Below are 22,538 nucleotides of genomic sequence, written 5' to 3' on the forward strand. Positions count from 1 at the left end.
CTGATGTTATTATTGCAACATCGTCCGCATACGCTAGGATCTTAGTTTCAAATCCCATAGTGGTTACAGGTTTAATTGCTTGATTATGTACAATTTGCGTGATGAATGGATCTATATATAAGGCGAATAAAATTGGGGAGCAAGGGCATCCTTGTCGCGTCCCTCTGGCTATCTCGATCCTACCTGACGTATTGCCTATTATTTGTAGCTGAACATAACGTTTATAATACATCGCTTGGATAGCTGCTAGTTCCTTCAATTCATTTCTGAGTTACAGGCAAATAGACTGCACATTTGTTCCATGATCCTCACTGGCTGCTAATGTGGTGAGATACAAAATTGAATCCAACTACCAAGTGCCATGATTGATAGCCTGCAATTACCTCCATGGGCTCATCTTGCAAGGAGGCGCCAAGAGACTGAAAACTCCTGTCTAAATGTATGCACCTTCAGAAGGAGAAAAGGGTGGTGATATATGCAGACTATGGATGTCCTCTGAAAAAAGGCCTGGAATCTCTGATGGGCGCGTTCTGCAAGAACATGAGTGAAGCCAAGAAAGACTACTTGTCCCATGGAGTCACCGGACTCATAAGATTTGCAAATGAAGGCAAGTGGTGGTGGCCACCTTGAACTCCTACAGCGTAAGTTCTTTGTGGTTCAGAGCAACTTTGGTAAGTAATTGAGGCACTTAATTGCTGCAACTATGATCTTGTCAGAGCTTTAGAGCTGTGAAGCTTTGCAGACTGTTTTTATTTTTGAAAGTCGATGAAAGACTAAACTGGATACAGAGAAGTTACTTTTTTTAAGGATTTATGGCTTTATGTAGAGTTTGGTGGCTGGAGTAAGCCATCAAAACGTTATTAAAAGCTCCAATGGCTATAACTGACTTGTAATACAACAATCGGGCATCTGCCATGTCTGTGACAGAGTGTCCAGTCCACCAAACTATAAATAAGGCCTTAACACTTTATGATTGAAAAATTAAAATATTAGTGTGATACTGAAGGTTGTGTTTCAGCTCTAGAAAGACACTGTTTAACCAGACCAGAGATAGTTGAACATACACAGACTGTTAAAAGGCAGTGCAAGCACTTAGTATTTCTATACCAATAAAAATAATCTGCTTTCATCAATTTTTAAGCTTTTTCTGAATTTGTTTATGGCAACACTTCAATTTGCAATATGTTTGGACAACTAAAAACCTCCAAACGGATCAACATAGGGAAAAAGGTCCGAAAGTGATAAGACAAATGTGCACATTATATTGATTTTTTGTGTTGCATCTGAATGGGGACAGAAATATGTTGGTATGAACCACACAGACTAGACATACAAATTGTTTCCAAGACATCCCCCTGGGGATTCCCCTTAAATACAGAACACAGACTGTTCAAAACTCACGCCAAGTCCTTTTTTTGTGTCTACTATCAATGGAGTGTGGGGAAATGTTCTGTGAGCTTGGTACTCAGCTTCATAGAGGCTATTTCCACATAGGTACTCATTTCAAATTAGACGGAGTGAAATTAATGCATGTTTTTATTTGCTAATTTCACTTCGCTATATTAGGAGTGGTTAGATTTTTCCACAACATGCTTTAACGGGTGTGGGGAAACCTGACCTGATTTGTCCATACAGTAATTCTGACCACCAAAATTGCACGAGGGTTTGGCTGCAGCAGCAGACAGGTCTCATTCCATGTTTTATTTTTTAAACAGTGGGAAACCTACAATGCTCCCCTATGACAGAAAAATGTTTACATTGCCCCTCCCTGTGTCACTCCCTCTTACCCATCCCACCCACATGCTCGTGCTGGTGTATGTGTAAAACCAAATGGAATGGTGAATTCCAACTGGTTTTCGATGGGAAAATTCAGTCCCACGTGGTAATGCCCCATTCCACAGGGTTCAAATAATAATTGCACAGCACTGGGATGATTTTACCAAGCCGTAAAGGCAAAATTGCATGAGATTTTACTGTCACCTCAGGACACTGCAACTTGAGATCAGGGTCACAGACTGAAAATGACCCAGGTTTCAAGCCACCTAAATCTACTACTAAGAATAAGGTACCAGTATGGAGGGACGTGTTATAAATATTGTCTGACAAAACTTTTGGGTGCTAACTATTGTTTACAAAAATATCACGCTAGAAGAGTTGATATGAAATCTACACCCAATGGGATGGTATTTTGGTAAACAATATTTTGAATAGAATATGTACACCCGATGATATTTTTGTCAATGATATTCTGACATATAACCAAAAGTTTTTATCAAAAGATATTTTTCTGTCCAGCCAGGGATGATTAAATATATTCCAAACATTACCTTTTGACTGGACCATCCCATTCCTGCAAGAAAGGCCAAGACCAGCGTGCAGAGTCCTCCAGATCCAGGGAAACCAAAGAACAAGCTTCCAAAGACAGCAAACACAGACAGCCCCAAGATCAAGTAAGCTCTCTTCCATACAAGGTTCCCCTATAACATGAAAAAGACAATGATTTGAAATTTCATTTACCAAATGCGCATATTAACAATGCTGCAACAGCAATATTATATATGCCAATATAACATTTAAAAGAACAGGTACATTTTGATAACGTCTGTAGCATCTTTATGCTATATACATAACTCGGAGTGTTATTTGAAATCCTAATTTTAATAATCACAAGATTCTTAGAATAGTTGAACATTTACTTCCTTATGCTTATGTTTGGAGTACATTTTTTACTTTTTTTTAATTCACAGAGAATTTGAGAAGTACTGCTGAGACGTTTTGAATTTTACATAAATGGAATACCTACACATTTACGCATAGTTGGTAAATATGATGCACATATAATTAAAAAGTACTTTTGCACTTAAAAAGTAATTCCCACCAATTGTAGGGGTGTTCCCATGCGATTACCATCTGTAATAGTAAGTTTTTCTCTTGCTCTTGACAAAAGTAGAACTGTGACTGGAATCAGGATGGGAATGTGTCTGCAAAAAGTACCTCTAAACCGGAAGATTTGTGGGTGTTAACCTATTTAGGCAGGCATCTCCAAGCATATTTTTTCGGAAATAATATGACATCATACTGTTGTGAGCAAATGTCATCAAATATATTCACGTGGTGAATACAAAATGTCATTTCACACATGTAAGTAAAATGTTACTTACTCTGTAAGCATCTGTTCATGGCATGTAGTGCTTTATATTCACATTCTGATACTGTCATATATTATTGGGCTTGGATGTGTACAGCTTGTTTTTCTTCGAAGAAGTCTTTCGAGTCATTAGGTATAGTGACTACTCACATGACTGGTAATGTGCATGGACATCGACTCCATGGTTAAATAAGTGCCAATGTCAGGGCTTGGATCTCGCTAGCACGCCTCAAAGCAGTGATCGAAATGAGGAATGCTACCTTTCAAGACTAACATTGGAGAGGGCATGCATGAATGGAAAGGTTCAAAAGGGAGTTCCATAAGTTCTAGTGAGAACTATATTAAGGTTACAGGACAGGATCGGGGGCAACCTGGGAGGAATAACTCTCTTAAGTCCTTCCATAAATGCTTTAATGACTGGTACTCTGAATAGTGGTCCCTGTATTGTAAGTATGTTGCCACTGCAGCTAAATGTAAACTAATGGAAGTGCAAACTAGCCCAGAGTGTTGCAAATGAGGTAAATAACATACTGCACTGTTGACTTGAGAGGGTCAACGTGCTTGGGTAAGTATTAGTGGCCACATTCTTTGACTTTGATGTATAGGATGCTCTAGTGGTGCGACCGTGAGCCTCCTTGAGGATGGACCTACATTCAGAAGGCAAACTGAGATAATCAAACTCTATGCCTCAGAAGCCAGATCCCCAGGTCGAACTGCCTAGGACTGGGATACCTGAGAGTGCCCTGATGTTGAGTGAGAAGGTGCAGCCTGTTGGGGAGTTTCTCATGAAGAACTATATACAACTCGAGTAGTTTTGTGAACCATGGCTGCCTAGCCCACATGGGAGCCACTAGGACGAGGGTGAGGGACGTCTGTTGAAGCTATTGAATTAGTTATAGTAGGAGTAGGAGAGGCAGAAAAGCGTAGGCAAATATCCCTGACCAGTTCAACCATAGAGCTTTGTCCATAGACTGTGGGTGTGGAAACCTGGATGTGAAGCTTGGGCATTTGGTGTTTTCTGTGGTTGCAAACAGATCTATGTTAAGAAACCACCAACATTGGAAGTAGGAAAGCAGGACTTTGACATGGAGTTCTCACTTGTAGAGTTGTTGCTACATCCTGCTAAGCAGGACTTCAAACTCGTTGTGTGCTCCTGGAAGTACTCCGCTAGCAGGTGTACTCTGTGGTGGATTGCCTAATGCTGAATGTTTTGCGCCAGTGCTGAGAGGTGGGAGAGTGTGTGCCCAACGGTTAATGCAGGTAGTACATGGCAGTCATGTTGTCTATTTTGATCAGGACTGGTTTGTGATGTACATGACAGGAGAAGGCCTTCAAAGCTAATTGAACCGCCAACAAATCCAGGTAGTTGATGTGGTAGGTCTGTTGAATGGATGTCCATACACCCTGAACAGTCATGTGTTGTAGATGTGCCCCCATCCCATGAGAGAGGCACCCATGGTAATGGTCACTTAGAGAACTGGGTATAAAAAGGGCCTGCCCCGCAACAAATGGTTGCTCTTCCACCACTTCAGAGAGCAATGGGTGCCTGCCCAAATCAACACTAGATCTTCCCATAGACCCTTCGCTTGTTACCACTGTGTTGCTAGGCACTCTTGAAGCAGATGCCTATGTAATTGGGAATGGGGAACAATGGCAATGCAGGAGGCCATCATGCCTAAGAGGCACATCACTCTTCGCTGACGATTTGGCTGAAAAAGAGGCAGCAGCAAGTGAAACGCTGAACTCTTCTGGGACTGGAATAAACTTTCCCGGTGACTCAATTGAGTATTGCCACTAGGAAGGGTTGTACTTGTGAGGGTAAAAGGTGAGATTTTCCCACGTTGATAGTGAAACCCAGATCATGAAGGAGGTGACCTGCGTGTGAGCCAGATACTGCTGCTTGCTTGCACTCTTTTTCAGCCAGTCGCCAAGATACGGGATGTCATGGATGCCACTCCTCTGTAAATGAGCGGCTAGCACTGCAAGGCATTTGGTGAATACTTTTTGGATAGTATTAACGCCAGATTGCAGAATTTTGAATTGAAAGTGCTATCCACTTGCAATGAAACAGACGTAGCGGTAATGCCCAGGATTAATCTGGATGTGGGAACAGGGATCCTTTAGGTGAAGTCACCTTATCGCAGTCATGGAATGACATCCCGGAGCGTGACCATGTGGAAGTGCTCCAATGGAATCTACTTATTGAGGGGAGTCACGGGTCTAGCATGGGCCTCAGAGCCCTGTCTTTTCTGGGGATTATAAAGTACAAGGAGTACACCCCTTTGACACATTGTTGGGGTGGCTCTGTGGTTCTCTTGAGGAAGAGCGCGTGTACTTCCTCTTTTAGGAGCCTTTGGTGTTGTAGTGAGAGGGAGTGTGTTTTGGGAGTGTTTGGCGGTGAGGCAGTTAGCTCCAGGCAGTAACCCTGCTCTACAATGGACAGGACCCATTGGTCTGCGGTGATCTTTGCCATTGTGGCAGGAACCCCTAAAGACATCTCCCAACAGGTGTTGAGTGATCAGAGAGAGGAAGTCATTGCATAGTGGGTGTGGCTCCCTTAGCTGCTCTGCCTCTATCTTTGGCGTTGGTTCCCCCAAAGGCACCCCTGAAATATCTTCAGGAGGTTTGTGATTGTTGCTGTTGCCTCTGATATGAGGACGAGGTGTCTGCTGTAGGTAGTCATGGCGCTGCAACAAGATTGTGGCAACGGAAAGTCTCACAACATGATGCAGATTAGAGAGCCCCCCTTGCTTTGGCTGTATCTGTATCTTTTTTGAAAAAGAAATCCAGCATCTGATCAACTTGAGGCTCAAACAGGTGTTCCCCCCATCAAAGGGCATGTTGATCAAATGCTGCTGGACCTCTGTCTTGAAGCCAGAGATATGGAGCCAAACATGCCTACGGATTAATATGCTAGAATTTATTCCCCCTGGTGGCGGTGTCAGCCTCATAGAGGTGTTGGAGTGTGTTTGCCCTTCAGCTACAATCTACTGTGTCCTCTGTTTGTATTGGTCTGGGAGATAAGAGATTAGGTCCCCCATTTCATCTCATTGGGCACGGTCATATCTTGCCAACAACCCTACGGAGATAGCAATATGCTTGTGAGTTGCCAACTGAAAGGTATCAATCCTTTTGCTGTCTTTTTCAGGCAGACTGGCACCCCCAGTTCCTTGGGCATTTGCCTGTTTACGAGCGTCATGCACCACCAAAGAGTCTGGTGGCAGCTGGCCTCTAATATAGGGAGGATCGGAGGGTGAGGGCTTGTACTTTTTGTCTGCCTTTGGGGTGAAAACTCTAGCTTAAACAGGATCGTTAAAGACTCTTGCATAGGCTTAAGCATTCCATTAAGCAAAGGCAAATATTGGGTGGTATGTTGAGTGTGCAAGAGCATTTCCATGCAGAAAACTTCTTCCTCGTTCATAGTATGTATCTCAAACTTGTGAAAGGTGGATGCTCTGTAGACAGCCTTGTGATAACGAGGTGGTATCGTTAGGCGGGGAAGGTTTGCCGGGAAATAGGTCTGGTCATTGTCACTTGCAGGGACAGCCCATAATCGTCCCATGGGTTATCCCTCCAGCGGTTGTCAATATAGCTGTCGGTGTCAATGCGGGTCAGGTCTTGTGCGCTTGCTCGCCACTAGGGTCGGAGCCAAGGTCAGCTGTGAACACTTAGATTGGTGTCGGACATGGCTGCAAGGCAGTGGCAGCACAGAAGGCTGTGTACTTTATTGTGGGTGGTGCGCTGGTCCCCCAGAAGGGCAGTGAGTGACTTGATGTGTAGTAGTACTCACAGAAGTTGACTTTTGGTGCTGGCCAGGTGTGGACTGCGGGTCTTGCGACCTCAGAGTCCGAGGGTGAATCAGGTTCCGGGCTGAAGGAGGTGATCTGTTTGATGTCAACTCCTTCTTCTATTTCTTCCTCCTTGATGTCTTCCCCGAAGGGGGTGTCGTCTTGATGTTGCTCCATTGTGCGCCGGGTGAGTCGACAATTTCAATGATTCCTGAAAATCTTTTTGGGGCAGAAGGTGAGGCAAGCAGAGCAGGAAGCCTTGTTTATGCTTTGGGGACAAGCAGAGGTTATGGACAGAGTGTTGATCTGCCAACGAGTTCTTGGAATGGCACTGTTGAAAGTAGTGAAAAGGTCTTTTCCATTATGGTACTCACATTCTCGAGCGTGAGACTTGACAGAGGAGGCTCAAGACGGGCAAAGCTCTGAGCAGGGCATCGACGAAACCTGAGACAGAGATCCGCTGGAGGGACCACGACAGAATGAGAAAAGGTTGACAACAGGAGCAGAGAGCTGGAGAGGCCCGATGAAGAGAGCCACGAGGTGTAGACTCAGAGCCTCAGTGAAGCACGTCTGACCCCGACGGTGGAAGCAAACTATCTAACCAGGAAGCTGATGTCCATACGCATTATCAGTTATGGGAGAAGTCACTATACCTCGTGACTCAAAAGACTTCTTCGAAGAAATACAAGTTGCACATGTCTGAGCCCAAGATGGATGGCAGGAGTATGCTGCACACATACCTTTTCGAATCAGATCGAATCATAGACTAACAACTAAAGCTACCCTCTTTGAAACTGGGAAACCAGGTTCGAGGCCCGGTGTCAATTGAACAGACTGTGACTCTGGGAAAATCACTTATTCTCCCTGTGCCTTAAAAAAGCATGAAACTGACCTTATGTTATGTAATTTGGTGCTCATGTAAAGCATTCCATGCCCTTTGGCTGAGTTTGCCTTCCATAAAACTGAAAAAATAAATAAAGATGCATTTCTGTTTCAAATCAAATGCTTTAAAAAGTTACTATTTCAATCAGGTTCTGAAAGAAACTGATATTCTTTATTTTGGACACTTTTGAAGGAATTTCTGTAACTCATGGATATGTATTATTCCTTCATTCAGTTTTTTAGTGATGACTTAATTACTCCAGTTTGGAAACTTGATTGTCCATAAAGGGTTTATCAAGTCACAACCTTGAGAAAAACCAATGATTTTGATGATGTTATGCTTGCGTTTATTATATATTATAATATTTGAAGTGGAATTTTCAGCTTTTGTGGTTGATGCCATGCAGTTAAAGGAGAAATGACCACTTTTAGTTTACATGCACTTAACATTCAGAAGGTGTGCAATGCACAAAGATTAATTGCCAATAGGACCGTTTTGACTGACAGCAGAGAACATATACAACCTGACTTCTAAAACCTACAGGTACGTCAGGGATGGCAGACCACATTGTTTTTTGCCTTGTTCCTTCTTTCAGTTCTTTTATTCAATCTTGCCTCCATCTCCGGTATTATCAGAATGCCAAGGTTCCTGAGCGTTGCAGCAGGCACCATATTACTCCAAAGTTTAACCTCGACTCCAATTCAAATCACGGATGTTACTGTACAGTACTTGAACAGCGCAGGAGCATGTTGGTGTAACTCATCTTCATGTTTCTGCACCTTCACCTCATCTTCAACATCAATATATTGAGGCCAGACCTTAGTTTCTGTGCGTTCAACTTTCCATTTCAATTCCTCCATACTGCCCTCCTTGGGGTGACCTTTCAGACAATACTGGTCTATATGACAGTTAAGCAAGAGGTATTCTCCCTGGGTCATACTATTTAAAAAAGGGCAATCTGTCCCCTATAATATACCCAGTGGCAAGTGGATAGGTGGACGGTGCTGGAGGAAGAATCTCCTTCTCTTATGATACTTTATTACTATTCTTTTTGGGTGTAATCAATTGTACATTAGAATCCCATGAAGCAGTCACTATGTATTGCCTCAGAGTCAGTGTAGCTTTCTCAGTGCATGAACCACAAAGCCTATGCTCTCAAGGGCTGCATCACTAGGTCATCACGGAAGACAGTATTTTCTGGGTAGTGCAACACAGGTCTGGCCTTGCCTTCAAACATCCATCAGCTCTCCAAGCATACAGAGCCATGACAGTGGACATGAAGCAGAAAGCAAACCTCTCGCAGTTGAAGTACAGCAAGAGGAAATCAAGCCATCAAAGGGCAAATCTCTGATCCCTGCACTCAATAACAAATCACCGTCTCCATTTCGACAGCCTCAGCATTGGTGCCTGTAGTCACCCTGGCTGCATTTTAGGGTTTGTGCACAGCACCATCTTGGAATGAGGAATATGGCAGGGAAGAAGATTCCATTCCCTCAGGTTTTGTGGATGCTTAAAGCATTTCAGCACCGCAAGGCTCATTATTTCTGTGTTTTCAGAGTTGCGACACTCTCTATTGTAACTCATGGAGTCCGCTCACTGCTCTCATAGCAAATACATGTCTCGGCAATGACATGTCCACCTCAGATAACATAAGCCTAGCTCCTTTCCTTCTGTATTTTGCTGTTTCTTTGCAGTAGTTTTACCATTTTATAGACTAAAGGTTTTTGGATATTATTCTACCCTGTCTACTGTCATGATCTGTGCTCTGTGCCGGTTTCTGAATATACATGTGCTTGGAGTTATGGAATACCTGTCATTGATTTGGTGCTAGACACAAATCTAATGTGAGTAGCAGTTCTTGCTATTATCACAGCAACATTAAATACCAATGTGTACTGCAAACTCTTCATCATTATTAAAGCCCCATGAGCTTTTGGTATTCAAATCGATAATCAAACGTGAGTAAGAAGCCCCCTCCACATTTCTAAGCACTCTCTGGTGTTCAAGTATTCTTTTCTGTAGTGGAAATTTGGTACTACCTACGTAAAGAAATGTATAGGGCATTCCAAAACATATACCACGTAGTCAGACAAATAGGTTATGTAGTTATATATTTTCCCTTTTTCTGCCTGTGGGTAACTTAAAAGCTCTCTGATTGGTGGTATGTTTGCAGGCTTTACATGCTCTACATTTGAAGAACCCTATTGAGAGTTGCAACCACGTTTTGTGTTGGGAATCCACCAGATGGCTATGTATCAAAAGATCTCCATATAATTTACCTTTCCTATAGGTAATCGCAAAATGTAAACCCACATCTCTCACTTTTACTGGATCTGCTCTAAAGAGGGGCCAGTGTTTATTCCGAATTTTCTTTAACTCTCTGTGGCTGATTATTGATGTTATGACAAACCTCACAATATTCTTATCAGTGTTTTCTTTCTAAAATAAACACTGCTGAAGAGAACCTTATCTCTATCCACATATGCCACCTAGTTCTTAGCCTGTAATAATCATTTTTCAGGATGCTTATGGTCTCTAAAACGCTCCAGAATATTCTGATCTTTTTTGTAGGCTTTAATGTTACTGCAATTACACCTGGCATGTACGAGCTCACTATATGGAACACTCCACTCATAGTATGCAGAGTACTATCCCCTGCAGTTTTCTTTCTATGCAATGTTACAATCCGATTTCTGACCACCTTCAGTTTTACATCAAGATAATCCATCCCTTTGTTACTTATAGAGAAGGTGAGGTGCAAATTCAAATTATTCAGTTCCAGCCTATCAATTAATTATTTAACCAACTCTAAATGATCAAGCCATATCAAAAAAAGGCGATTGATATATCTAATCTATAATGGGTTGTGTTTGGTGTAACAGTCATACAGCTTCATTCAGATCACCTGCTCATCCCACTAGTCCGCCCATGAAAAGAGCTGCGCAGCTGGAGACAAAGCAGGTGCCCATTGCTGTACCGGAGAGTTGATGGTCTAGAGTTTTTTCAAACAGAAAGATATTTTGTTCCAGACAGTAAGTCATCATAGAATGTAACTTCTTTGTATTGTCAACCAAAGAAATAGACCTACTGCAGAGAAAATTAAAGCATGCTTCAAAACCCTGAATATGTTGTATGCTGGTGTATAACAAGCGCACATCTAGCTAGTAATAAACTATGTGGATTCCCATGTCAAGTCTTAAATCGTACACTTAAAATCAGAACTGTCCTGACAATAGGACGGCAATGTGCTAACATGTGGTGCTAAAAAGAAGTTCAAGTGAATAGCTGTGTTCTCATGGAAGCGCCATTAGATTAAACAATTGGCCTCACAGCGGGTTAAGTTAAATGCTTGTGTATATTAATAATAATAAACCACATTTGTAATGCGCGAATAATCACCCTTACGGGTCTCTAGGCGCTAGGGGCCGTTGGGAAGATTAAGCAAGCTATTGCCTCAGAGTCACATGACGCTGGGCTAATCTGCCTCCAGCGCCGGGGATCGAACCGTGATCCCCAGATTCCGGAGTCAGTCGCCCTGGCCGCGGCGCCACACCTCTTCCCTTTTGGGTAATAGGTATGAGCATGGGACTATCTGTTTTAAAAAATCAATACTCATGAATATCTATCCAACCGGTCCATGCTATTCCCATAACATATCATGATACGTTTTGATACATTGTCTTTACTTAGCATCATCTATGAACTCACAGCATTCAGTATTAGCAAGCTGTCTCAGTGCTTTAGACTCATAGTGATCAATATACATCAGGACTATGTTCCCCCCTCTATCCTAGGACTTTCTTACTATGCTTTTATCCATAGCTAAGTCATATGATGCCGATCTCTGTTCTGGTGTCAAGTTAGCCTGAGAGTTACTGTATAGGAGTGAGGTTACATGATGTTTTCTCTAACTGTAATCTTATACATACCCGGGACGCCCGATTGGTGGCACTGGTTTTGGTAATTTGCTGTTATTCATTGCTATTGGTATTGTGTGAATACGTTGCAACACTCGATGTCTGCATTATAAAAAGGCGGTATACAAATAAAGAGACTGTACTCAAGCAAAGCCTTGTCCCTAGATCCTCAATGTATACTGTCTACACATTGCTTGACTGGCTGCATAACCTGATGGCAATAAAAATATCTTGGAAAATAACACATCTCCTGTAACACACTTCTAGTCTTACTAATTTACACATTAGAATGCTCCTGGTCTAACTCCAGTAATGGTGTCAATATCATTCAAATAATTAAAATTACTCATATTTCCCACACTCAGGGCACACACATCATTGTGGTGGGATTCAACAGTCATGTTATGTAATTTCAGTAATTTCAGTTTTCTGATATAGAGGAACAGGTCTATTCTCATTCTGGCATCAGTACTCAGACATAATAATAGGCCAAGCTTAATACCTATTCCTCCGCTGATGATAGACTGTATGTGGATAAATTCACTACAGTTTTCTCCTCACCCATTAATCCTGTGTTTCTTCCTTCTGTCATCTCGGTCAGGTAGATCTGCCTAACCCCACCCTTTTTTCCGCCCGCCTTGTTTTGCGGATCCTTTGCCGCAGGTTCTTACTCGTCCTTTTGACTTGTTCCTGCCCAGATATAGTTGTCTTAGCTTCAGCAGCTGAAATAGAGTAAGCGGTCTACCTCCAGTTACCACACTCGGGGTTTCCTCGAATCTGTTAAGACTAACTCCAGTCTCCATTGGTTACGGACCATTTTTAAGTCAGTTACCCCCAAGCCAAATTTACAGGCCAAGGTCAAAATGAGTCTATCGGCATAGTCGTTTTTACCTCTGAGAACTTTTTGCTATATCTTTATTTTAATGTCCTCCTCCAATTTCAATAGCCTTTCTTGGAATGCAGCTCAAAACTCTTTTACTGTCTCATTATCCTTTTGTTTGCCAATTTCTGCCAGTTCTTGCGTAGTCAATTCCAAATCAGTTTAGCATATTTTACAAGGATTTCAATCATGCCCTTGCATATTTTTATTTATTTATATATTTATTTATTCTTTAAAACCTTTATTACAGTTTCAGAGACATACAAGTATGGGCCTACAACCAACAGGCCGGCCGCTAATGCACACTATAAGCATAGACACATCTTAACAGCCACATCGGTGAAGCAATAAGAGAGCTACTGGAGTGCTAATCAACTCAGCCAGCCGCAGCCGCAGTCCATAGACAAACAAAGAAAGGTTTCATATTTTTAAAGAAAACGAAAAACATCACACACACAAGGCAGAGGAGGTCAATAGTAGTAACATGTGCTCCCCGTATCGAAGGGGTAAACAAACCCAGGGAGAAAGAGGGGGGGGGGCAGGCAGAAGAAACCAAATGCACATGTCGCAGGAGCATAGAGGAATGCGCGGGCTAGGGAGACAGAGCAGCATCCATCTCTCGCGTCTGGGGCGGGGCGCAAATACCTCCACGATAGGAGTTCCAGGGACCCCACACCTTAATCCACTTCCCAGGCTTGCCTCTCGCAACATACACCGTTTTCTCTCTGAACATACACCAGTCCATGTGTTCCTTCCACGCTGAGACCGTTGGTGGCCTCTGGGAGCCCCACAGTTGTGCAATGTCACGCTTCGCTACCATATAGCCCAGAGTCACCCACTGCGTCTGCATCACATTGTAATCAGTCGGCTCCCAGACATTCAGCAAACATCTCCGTGCCTCCGGCAACAAGGCAACATGCGTGACTTCTTCTAACACCGCATGCACTCTACACCAAAACCGAGTCACTTCCGGACACTCCCACAGGATATGGAGGAAAGTCCCCAGTAGTCCACAGCCTCGCTTACACAGACCATCCACCGAATACCCCATACGCATCAAACCAGGCCCGTGACGTACACTCTATGAAGTATCTTAAGCTGGACGAAACGCAAGCGGGCCGGGATAGCCACCTCTTTCGGGGAGGCCACCGCTGACACCCAATCCTCGTCGTCAAGTTCCAAGCCGTCGGCAGTCCATGTCTCTCGCAATGAGGTCAGCAAACCCATTCGATCATTGATAAGCTTCTTATAAATCAGCGAAATGGTGCTATCCCGCCCATAGCCATCCAATACTCTATCTTCCAACGGGGAGGACTCCGGAATAGCCGCAACGTCCGGGAATACGGAACACAAAGCGTGATGAACCTGAGCGTACCGAAAGTATTCCCTATCGTTCAACTGATATTCGGTTTTCAGCATGTCGAACGTCTTAAATTTCCCTTTCGTCCAGAGATCCCCTACCCCTTGCATATTTTTGCCATAAAAGTCGACCATTCCTTCAATAATTCTCGATGTGGAATTTAATAGGTGAGGCATAATTGATATGTGTAATCCCATGGGGATCCTTCCAACGTCCAAGTAGTTAAGGAACTAACATCCCACCATTTACTCAACTGGCGCTTTTAAAGCTTTTCCTATTGTTATAGCTTCTGTTTGAATGGTAAATCCATTGTGACGGTTTCCCCTGATCGTAAGGAGATCTCCGGAATCTCAGCATCATCGTCGTTGAGTATAGAACATGCCGCCTCGCATCCCTGCTTATGCCATTCAATCAGAGAGCTCTACTGAGAGGATGTCGCTCAACTGCTAGAGCAGCCAACTTCGAAGCTGGGGAACCAGGTTTGAGTCTGGCGTGAGCTTCAAACATCCTGTGATTCTGGGCAAATCACCTAATCTCCCCGTGACTAACAAAATGATTGTGTTTGTCTGTAATGCAACTGGTGTTCATGTAAAGCGCTCTGATACCTTCAGGTCGAGTTCGCAATATGTAAAACTGCAAAAAATAATAATAATAATAATGAAACACTGTGCACAGGTAACTGTATTCAATGAAGCTGCAGCCACAATTAATGGCGCCTCAGACTACTGTGAATCTTAAACTTCCAGTTCGCAGAAACTCCTATCTTGCAGCATAACATAAGAGCCGAGCTAGCAATAGAACAACGGAGAGTACACCTGCATTTATTACCCTCTCTCTAAAAACACAGATACAGATGGAATCAAAGATTAGAAAAAAAATGCAAACAAAAGTAGCTGTGTTTAAAATGTGTATTTCAAATGGCATGGAGGATTAGTAAATGGTTCTGGGAAACATTTGGAGATGCACAAAGATCTGTGGGTGAGAGTTAATTGTTTTGTCAATCCAAAAGAATTAGCATTTTACAGACATGTAAGTAATGAGGCTGCCAAATAGCTAAATATCCCCAGCTGTAGTTTGATAAAAGAAACTTGTATTTAACTACTTACACTGTGGAAATCTCCAGTGAGGAAAATATACATTCTATGGTTCAAAATATTTGATCGACAAAAATTTACTCTATAAACCAAGCCTCCATCCATGTCAATTACATACCATTACTCCCTTCTGTTATTATGTGTAGTAAGACAACTCTTTTTTCAACCGTTAACACCGTGAAAGAGATAATTACCTGTTCTTTGCTTGGGAAGTAGCGAAGAAAAAATCCCAAAAGTGCACCAGCCGCTACCCCGACTACAACTTCCAGCACTCCTCGAATAATGTTGTTAACCGTGGAACCTTTGAAAACGCATCAAAAAGGCAAATTAAATGAGCAACCTGGGGCAGTTTAAGTGCAGGCACAAGCAAGCAAAGCACCTCTGTTGAACTTGTTCTTTTCGTACATATGTTAGTGGGCAGGCTCTTATAGCGTATATACATGAATTTCAGGAATATTGTTGTAATGTGGCCCTTTAAAGGACATTAGAATGTCTGGTAATTCCTTTGTTGGCACGGGAGCAGTGACGTTCCAACCTTTGGCAGTTGTGAGGAACTGGCAGATATGTACATGTTGGTATCGGCATGTTTGCAGCTGAGAGGTTTTGAGTGTGGGGGGACAGCATTATACAGTTCTATCTTCTGCAGGAGTGGCCCGTGCAGGTAAGAGCGGTGGGGCGGGGTAGAGTGGATAGACGACAATGAGGTAAAATAAAAATGTTAAAAAAGAAAACCACTTACCTTGCGCTCATTGCATCGCACTCGGCGATGTGGTGAGTGTACGGTAAGTGGTTTTCTTTTTTTTTTAGTTTACCTCGTCGTTGTCTGTCGACTCACCCCCACCCCTCCTCACCACCCCACCACTCTTACCTACACGGTCTGCTCCTGATTCTTCTCATGCAAATGCCAATTAGTTTAGCTTGCAGTTTGAACGTATTCCTTTAATAAACACAGTGTGGCACTATTACACCATGCATAAGAAATTGTAGGCACTACTTCCTATCACGATAAAGTCTTGATGTAATGTCAGTAGTGCAGTTGATGGAGCAAGGATTCAAGAAAACGAAACTTGCTCGGAGCAATCTCTCATTAACAGTACTAATCTGTAAAAATAGTATGGAAAACGAAATTAACATACGCACAACATTTACATATGGGGAAAAGAGCTTTATGCATGCTTAATTAATGAAGAATAAAATGAAACGCAACTAAAACCCGCTTTAAACTGGAAATTGCTTTTGCGCATGTGCAAACAGGAATCACGTAGACAACAACATGACTAACCTGTTTGAGGGGGAAAACTCTCATGCTTGCGCAGAAATTACGAATAGTAGGTCTTGAGGCACCATGTGCCTGGCATATGCTTGCTGGATTTAAAGAAAGCTGTTGCTTCTAATGCTCTGCTTAAAATAATGAGAATTAACATGGGATAGAGTAGAAGTGGGTGGTGAACAGTGAAAGTTACATATTTGAGAAATTAACATCTGTTTATGATTCCTTTATTGATAGTGTACGTTTGGGCCTAATGTAACATGCAAAGGAAAAAGATGGCGCCGAAAATGGAGGCGAGCTAGAATGTAATAGTGATGTGACCCGCTGACCGTGTCACTGACAGGCTGCCAAGAGCCAAGGACAACCACCGTGTGAAACCTCTTCTCGACTGTGGAACTGTATTGAAATGTGTTTTGATTTGTAACATTAAATACATGAGAAAAGGAAATAAGACAGAATAATACATGAGCTACAGGGGATGGGTTTGTTCGACAAAAGGGTTTATTAAAAAGTGAATATGTCAGCATGAGGTGATGACAACTTCGCTGTCCCTGCCCAATCACAGTCCGTAATCCATCGACATTAGAAACGTTTGAGGGTGGGACATGCAGAAATGAAGACTATAACTAGAGTGACTTAAATTATTGGTAATCATCATTGAGTCGACATTGCTGAGAGAGAGAGAGAGAGAGAGAGAGAGAGAGAGAGAGAGAGAGAGAGAGAGAGAGAGAGAGGCGAGAGCTGCTGCTGATGAGAAGGAGAGGACAGACTGGGAAGATTCATACCTGAATGACAACCTGATTAGATTGAAGATTCCGGAAGAATATCGAGGAGGGAGAGAGTGTAAGAGAGGGATGCGCCCTGGTGTGTCGGGTCCATAGAGAAGTTAGTACGTATTTCCCTGTCCTGAACCTGTCCTATAGTCTATGTCTCCTGATTCTTAATCGGGAGACCTCCACCAGAGGGCTGGATTTCCTGTTATCACCTTGGGTAATTACCTTGGGTAATTATTATTCTGTCTTTAAATTTGCATACCTTTTGCAAATGCATGATTTATTATGCCTTTTGTCTCTTCATCTATCCACTCTTAATGCATTGATTGTTGATTGTTTCTGTGAATTGAATGTATTGCTAAATGAATTTTCTCTCCCATGAAAGTGATGGAGTTTGCACTGTGAATTTGTACTGATGAGCGTTCATTTAGGACTGAGATTTAGATAAAATTAATTGAATCTTACCCAGTCTTTGGTTATTTCACTGAAATCTGTAAATTAGTTAGTTAATTGTTCATATCACCATCAACTACTAAACTAATGGTCCATTGACCAAAGGAAAAGTGTTGATCTGTGAAGATTAGTTAGACATTGAATAACATTTCTACAGTGGGTTAACTAATTAAGATGAAAGTGAATTACAAAACTTGACCCCCAGCGAAACAGCCAGGAAACTTGATTGTGTATATGGGCCCATTTTAATTTTTGTGGATTGTGATGTGTTCGTCCCTGGCTTTCCGCTGAATAACAGTGAGTAATCATATTACCATTTTCGGTATGCGGGCCCTGGATAACGGATAAGAGTGGTGCTCGGCAAAAGACAGTTAAAGCTCTCTAGCCAGACATAAAAAATTAGCCCAAATCAGACTAGTGGAATGAAAATAATAAATTAGGAGTCATATTGATGAAGACAGTCATAAGTTATGGCAATGTCTATTAATGGTCAGAATTTACGACTCAATTTGTGATTTGTAAAATCCCTCACCACAGCCGCAAAACACCTGAAATGTTGTAACTTAGACACAGACATGCATGGTTTTCGCACACATCTGTGGCATTCACACGTTTTACCAAACTGTCAATGTGTGTACACCTTTTGCAGTACATTGACTCCGCATGTGTAGGGATAGGCCTGAGATTGAATACTCCCCCCTCCGTCGGATGAACATGATGAATACAGAAGTGTCTCCTACATCATTACCACTTCAGACATTGAACCTAAAGTTTACTGCTCAGAAGTGAAGAAGATGCACTTACACAAGTTTGTATATAACCAGTTCTAAGGTGTGGGCGGCCACCTCATTAACATTGCATTTTCATAATTTCCACGCCCATCCCTGTGACATTTACTTGGCAAAGCCATTTTATACACCTGTAAGTCAATAAATCAATCAAACAGCATTTGTAGAGAGCAACACTGTCAGCCCTGGGGTATCTGGGCAATGTGTCTCCGTCAAAATGCCAGACCTTGAGTCTCTTTCTGAAGTCTGCCAGAGAGGGGGCTGTACAGAGCTGGAAGGGAAGGTCGTTCCAGGCCTTGGCAGTGGTGTAGGAGAAGGAGCGGCCACCGCTGCGACGGATGCGGGGAGGTGTGTTTGTGTGTGAGGGCGAGTGAAGAGGAGTGAAGGTGTCTAGAGGGTTGGTGGAAGTTCAGTTGATGGTTGATGTAGGCAGGTCCTAGATCGTGGAGGGCTTTGTAGACGTGCATGAGGATCTTGAACTGGCATCTCCTCTGGATGGGGAGTCAGTGGATGTCCCTCAAGTGAGGGGCAATGTTGGTTCATTTGGGGAGGTCCAGAATGAGTCTGGCTGCAGCGTTCTGTATGGTCTGGAGTCTTCTGGGGAGCTGGGTGGAGATGCTGACATAGAGGACATTGCTGTAGTAGAGGCGACTGGTGACGAGGGCCTGAGTGACGGTCTTTCGGGCGTTGGCTGGGATCCGTCTGAAGATTCTGCAGAGCATGCAAAGTGTGTGGAAGCAGGAGGAGGCGACTGCGCTGACTTGTTTAATGTCAGTTGGTTGTCGAGGAAGATGCAAAAGTTGCGTGCATGGTCGGTTGGTGTGGATATAGGCCCTAGTTCTGTAGGCCACCAGCTGTGGTCCAAAGCAGAAGTGTTCTTCTAGAAGATCAGTACCTCAGTTTTGTCAGAGTTGAGTTGGAGGCAGTTGTCTCTCATCCATTTGGCTGCGTTGGTCATGGAGTCGCAAAAGTTGGTTTGGCATTGGAGGGGTCCTGGGTGACCGAGAGGATCAGTTGTACTATGATACAAAATAAATGCATACTTTGCATACAGTTTGACCTATGTAATTGACACCAAGGGATGCACATCACTGGCATCACTTTCTCCATGCTCATGTCTCATTTACAAATGAAAAAAGCTTTGTAGATTTAAAGGACTGTTTCAAAAGCCCTTAGACTCTATAAAAAGAACCAGACAGATCTTGCTTATATTTATTTTTTATACAGTTACATCTTTGCCCTGCAACATAGGCTTTGTATGAAGTGATTATTTACACAATGTGTTCCATGGGCTGAATTGCATTGTGGTAGTTTTCATTGTTTTACTTTTTGAATGAACCCAACAGCACTTATACTATCATCCTCAAAAGCCTAAAAGGCCTGATTAGCACTGCCTGGGACTGAACCAGTGGTAAACCGGTTATCTGCTGGTTCACAGATCGGTACTGTAAAGATCTGAAAGGTGTTCAACATCAAGAGGCCAGGAGTGTCAGAAAGGTTTGCTTACCACACGCTAACTCATAGGGCCATGCTAACTCAACTTAAAAAAAAAAGCTAACACCAGTCTGCCTTCTTCTCACTTTCCCCCATCTCATTTGGAGCACAGAAGAATGCATTTTCTCTTATGGCAGACTCTTCCCTCTAGAAAACTCTTGTGGCAGACCTGACACCAGTTTAACTGGTAATAGAAGACCTGCTCCCAGCACCATTCCTGCCAGAGTCCTTTCTTTCTGTGTCTGCCATGAAAACCATAGCGATCCTAGACACCAAAAGTCTAAATATGACCCCACATGCAGATAAAAATGCCTAGCCTGCTGGGTGCGATTCATTATTAAATTACTATTTTTTAGCCATGGCCACCCACTTTAAGTGTTTGAAAATAACATATGTTACAACAGGGAAACAGCCATTACAACGCGGCTGTTTCCCCGCATACCGTTACATCGCAAGTATTACAACGTGTAGTCATTACTACGCTTTTTTTTACATCGTATGTGCTTTTACCATGCATGCGATGTAAAAGAATTTAGGCGATCCACCTTGTTGTAAGGAAACAAAGGCTCTTCCATTTCCTCACAAGGACGGGCACCGCCCCTCAGTCCCGACGTGCAGCAGGAACCAGGAGGAGAGAAGAACCACGAGGAGAGCGAGGTAAGGGGCATTGGGCCTGGGGTGGGGGTTACTTTTTTAGGGTAAAAAGGGGGTTGGGGTGGGATGTGTGTAGTGTGCAGGGTACTTGTTTAGGGTAGGGTCGGGGGGGTCGTGCAGGGTAGTGTTTTAGTGTAGGGAGAGGACTGGGGGTCGGGGGAGGGTCGTGCAGGAGGTAGTGTTTTAGGGTCGTGTTAGGGAGTCGTGCAGGGTTGTGTATTAGTCGTCCAAAAACACAACGGCAGACCATAAAGTCCTGCACCTCAGGCTAGTTCCAATAAGTACGTTCTCTGCGAAAGCACAACCCCAGCGCCAGCCGTTGAGTAACGCCGCTGTGTTCCAGATCAAACAGAAATGTCTTAAAAGGTGGGGGTGCACAGATCATAAAGTCCAAAACATTAGATAGTGAAGTATAAAATGTCTTTAATTTTCAATTTATACAATTCAGCAAACAGATAGACTTCAGCCAACGCATTTCATTCCCATCCCGGGAATTTCATCAGGGCAGTCCAACGGTAACAGTTGTATGAGACCCTCTCATGCGGGCCAAAACGGACATTCCATCTTATCAAGATGTGCCCCAAAGGTAATATACCTCCAATAAAACCCCTCTTAATCCGAGGATTTCTTAATCATCAGTTTGTTAGAAGGTCCAGGCCCGTGTATTGCACTGCGGCCAATAGGACGGTCAGCAGGTATGATTACTCCTGTCATAAAAGATCTGGACGCCGTATGCGAGATCCTCCTTCCCCGTGTGTACCTTTGGGGCACATCTTGATAAGATGGAATGTCGATTTTGGCCAGCATGAGAGGGTCTCATACAACTGTTGCCGTTGGACTGCCCTGATGAAATTCCTGGGAGGGTAGTGTATTAGTGTAGGGAGAGGACTGGGGGTCTGGGATGGTTGTGCAGGGGGTACTGTTTTAGGGTTTAAGGTAGTGTCTGGGGGTAGTGCAGGGTAGTGCTTAGTGTAGGGAGACATCTGGGGAGGGTCGTGCATGGGTTAGTGTTTTAGGGTAGTGTTGGGGGGTCGTGCAGGGTAGTGTTTTAGTGTAGGGAGAGGACTAGGGGTCGGGGGGTCGTGCCGGGGTAGTGTTTTAGGGTTGTGTCGGGGGGGCGTGGGGGGGCTCGTGCAGGGTAATGTTTTAGTATAGGGAGTGGACTGTGGGTCAGGGGAGGGTCGTGCAGGGGGTAGTGTTTTAGGGTAGTGTCAGGGGGTCATGCAGGGTAGTGTTTGAATGTAGGGTGAGGACTGGGGGTCGGGGAAGGGTCGTGCAAGGGGTACTGTTTTAGGGTTTAGGGTAGTGTCAGGGGTCATGCAGGGTAGTGTTTTAGTGTAAGGAAGTCGTGCAGGGGTAGTGTTGTAGGGTTTTGGGTAGGGTCAGGGGGTCATGCAGGGTAGTGTTTTAGGGTAGGGAGAGGAAATGGGGTTGGGTGAGGGTCGCGCATGGGTACTATGTTAGGGTTTAGGGTAGGGAAGGGTAGTGTAACTTACCTTAGATACTTTTACCAAGAGTACACCATTACCACGCATGTCTTTGCGTTGTAAAGGCATGCGCGGTGAAGGCATATTCGTGGTAAAAGTATGCGATGTAATGGTAGGGCGTGATAAATGACAAAGCGTAGTAATACCTGCGTTGTAATGACACGCGTGGTATTAGTATGCATTGTAACCTGTCATATTCGTTACAACAACCCTTTGAACAACCCCTGCCATGCAAACCCCCAAAGCGATTTCCAACATGGGTGAAGTGGCTATTTTGGGGGAAACATTTCCACAGCAGGCGGGCAAAACCTATTACCTGAAGAAGCTAAGAAGTGCACTTTGCTTTTTATAACATAAGAAAATACCCCGTGAGGCTCCTTGGCATGCTGAATTAAATTTCTTTCCTTTCCGACAAGTTAGCAGCTTCTAAGCCTAGATATTGGGTTCAAAGGGCATTGTGCTTTCCACCTTAGAACGAAGCAAATCAGTTTTGCTGTGGATGAATAGAAAAATTGCAAATCCATTGCCATTAACACACCTGGACTCCTC

At 43.4% G+C, this 22,538-nt stretch overlaps 1 protein-coding gene across 3 annotated transcripts in view; it reads right to left on the reverse strand.

Moving 5' to 3' along the window:
- LOC146866371 (sodium/hydrogen exchanger 9B2-like) overlaps positions 1–22,538 on the reverse strand; it is a 293,445-nt gene that overhangs the window by 24,381 nt on the left and 246,526 nt on the right. For all 3 annotated transcript variants that reach the window (XM_085636169.1, XM_085636185.1, XM_085636178.1), the window contains exons 8-9: positions 15,265–15,371; positions 2,328–2,477 (exon numbers count right to left, since the gene is read on the reverse strand). In XM_085636169.1, coding sequence (XP_085492295.1) covers positions 2,328–2,477; positions 15,265–15,371 — 257 coding nt within the window. The remainder of the gene's footprint in view (positions 1–2,327; positions 2,478–15,264; positions 15,372–22,538) is intronic.

The sequence above is a fragment of the Triturus cristatus genome, chromosome 2_1 (assembly GCF_964204655.1).
Source record: "Triturus cristatus chromosome 2_1, aTriCri1.1, whole genome shotgun sequence".
NCBI lineage: Eukaryota > Metazoa > Chordata > Amphibia > Caudata > Salamandridae > Triturus > Triturus cristatus.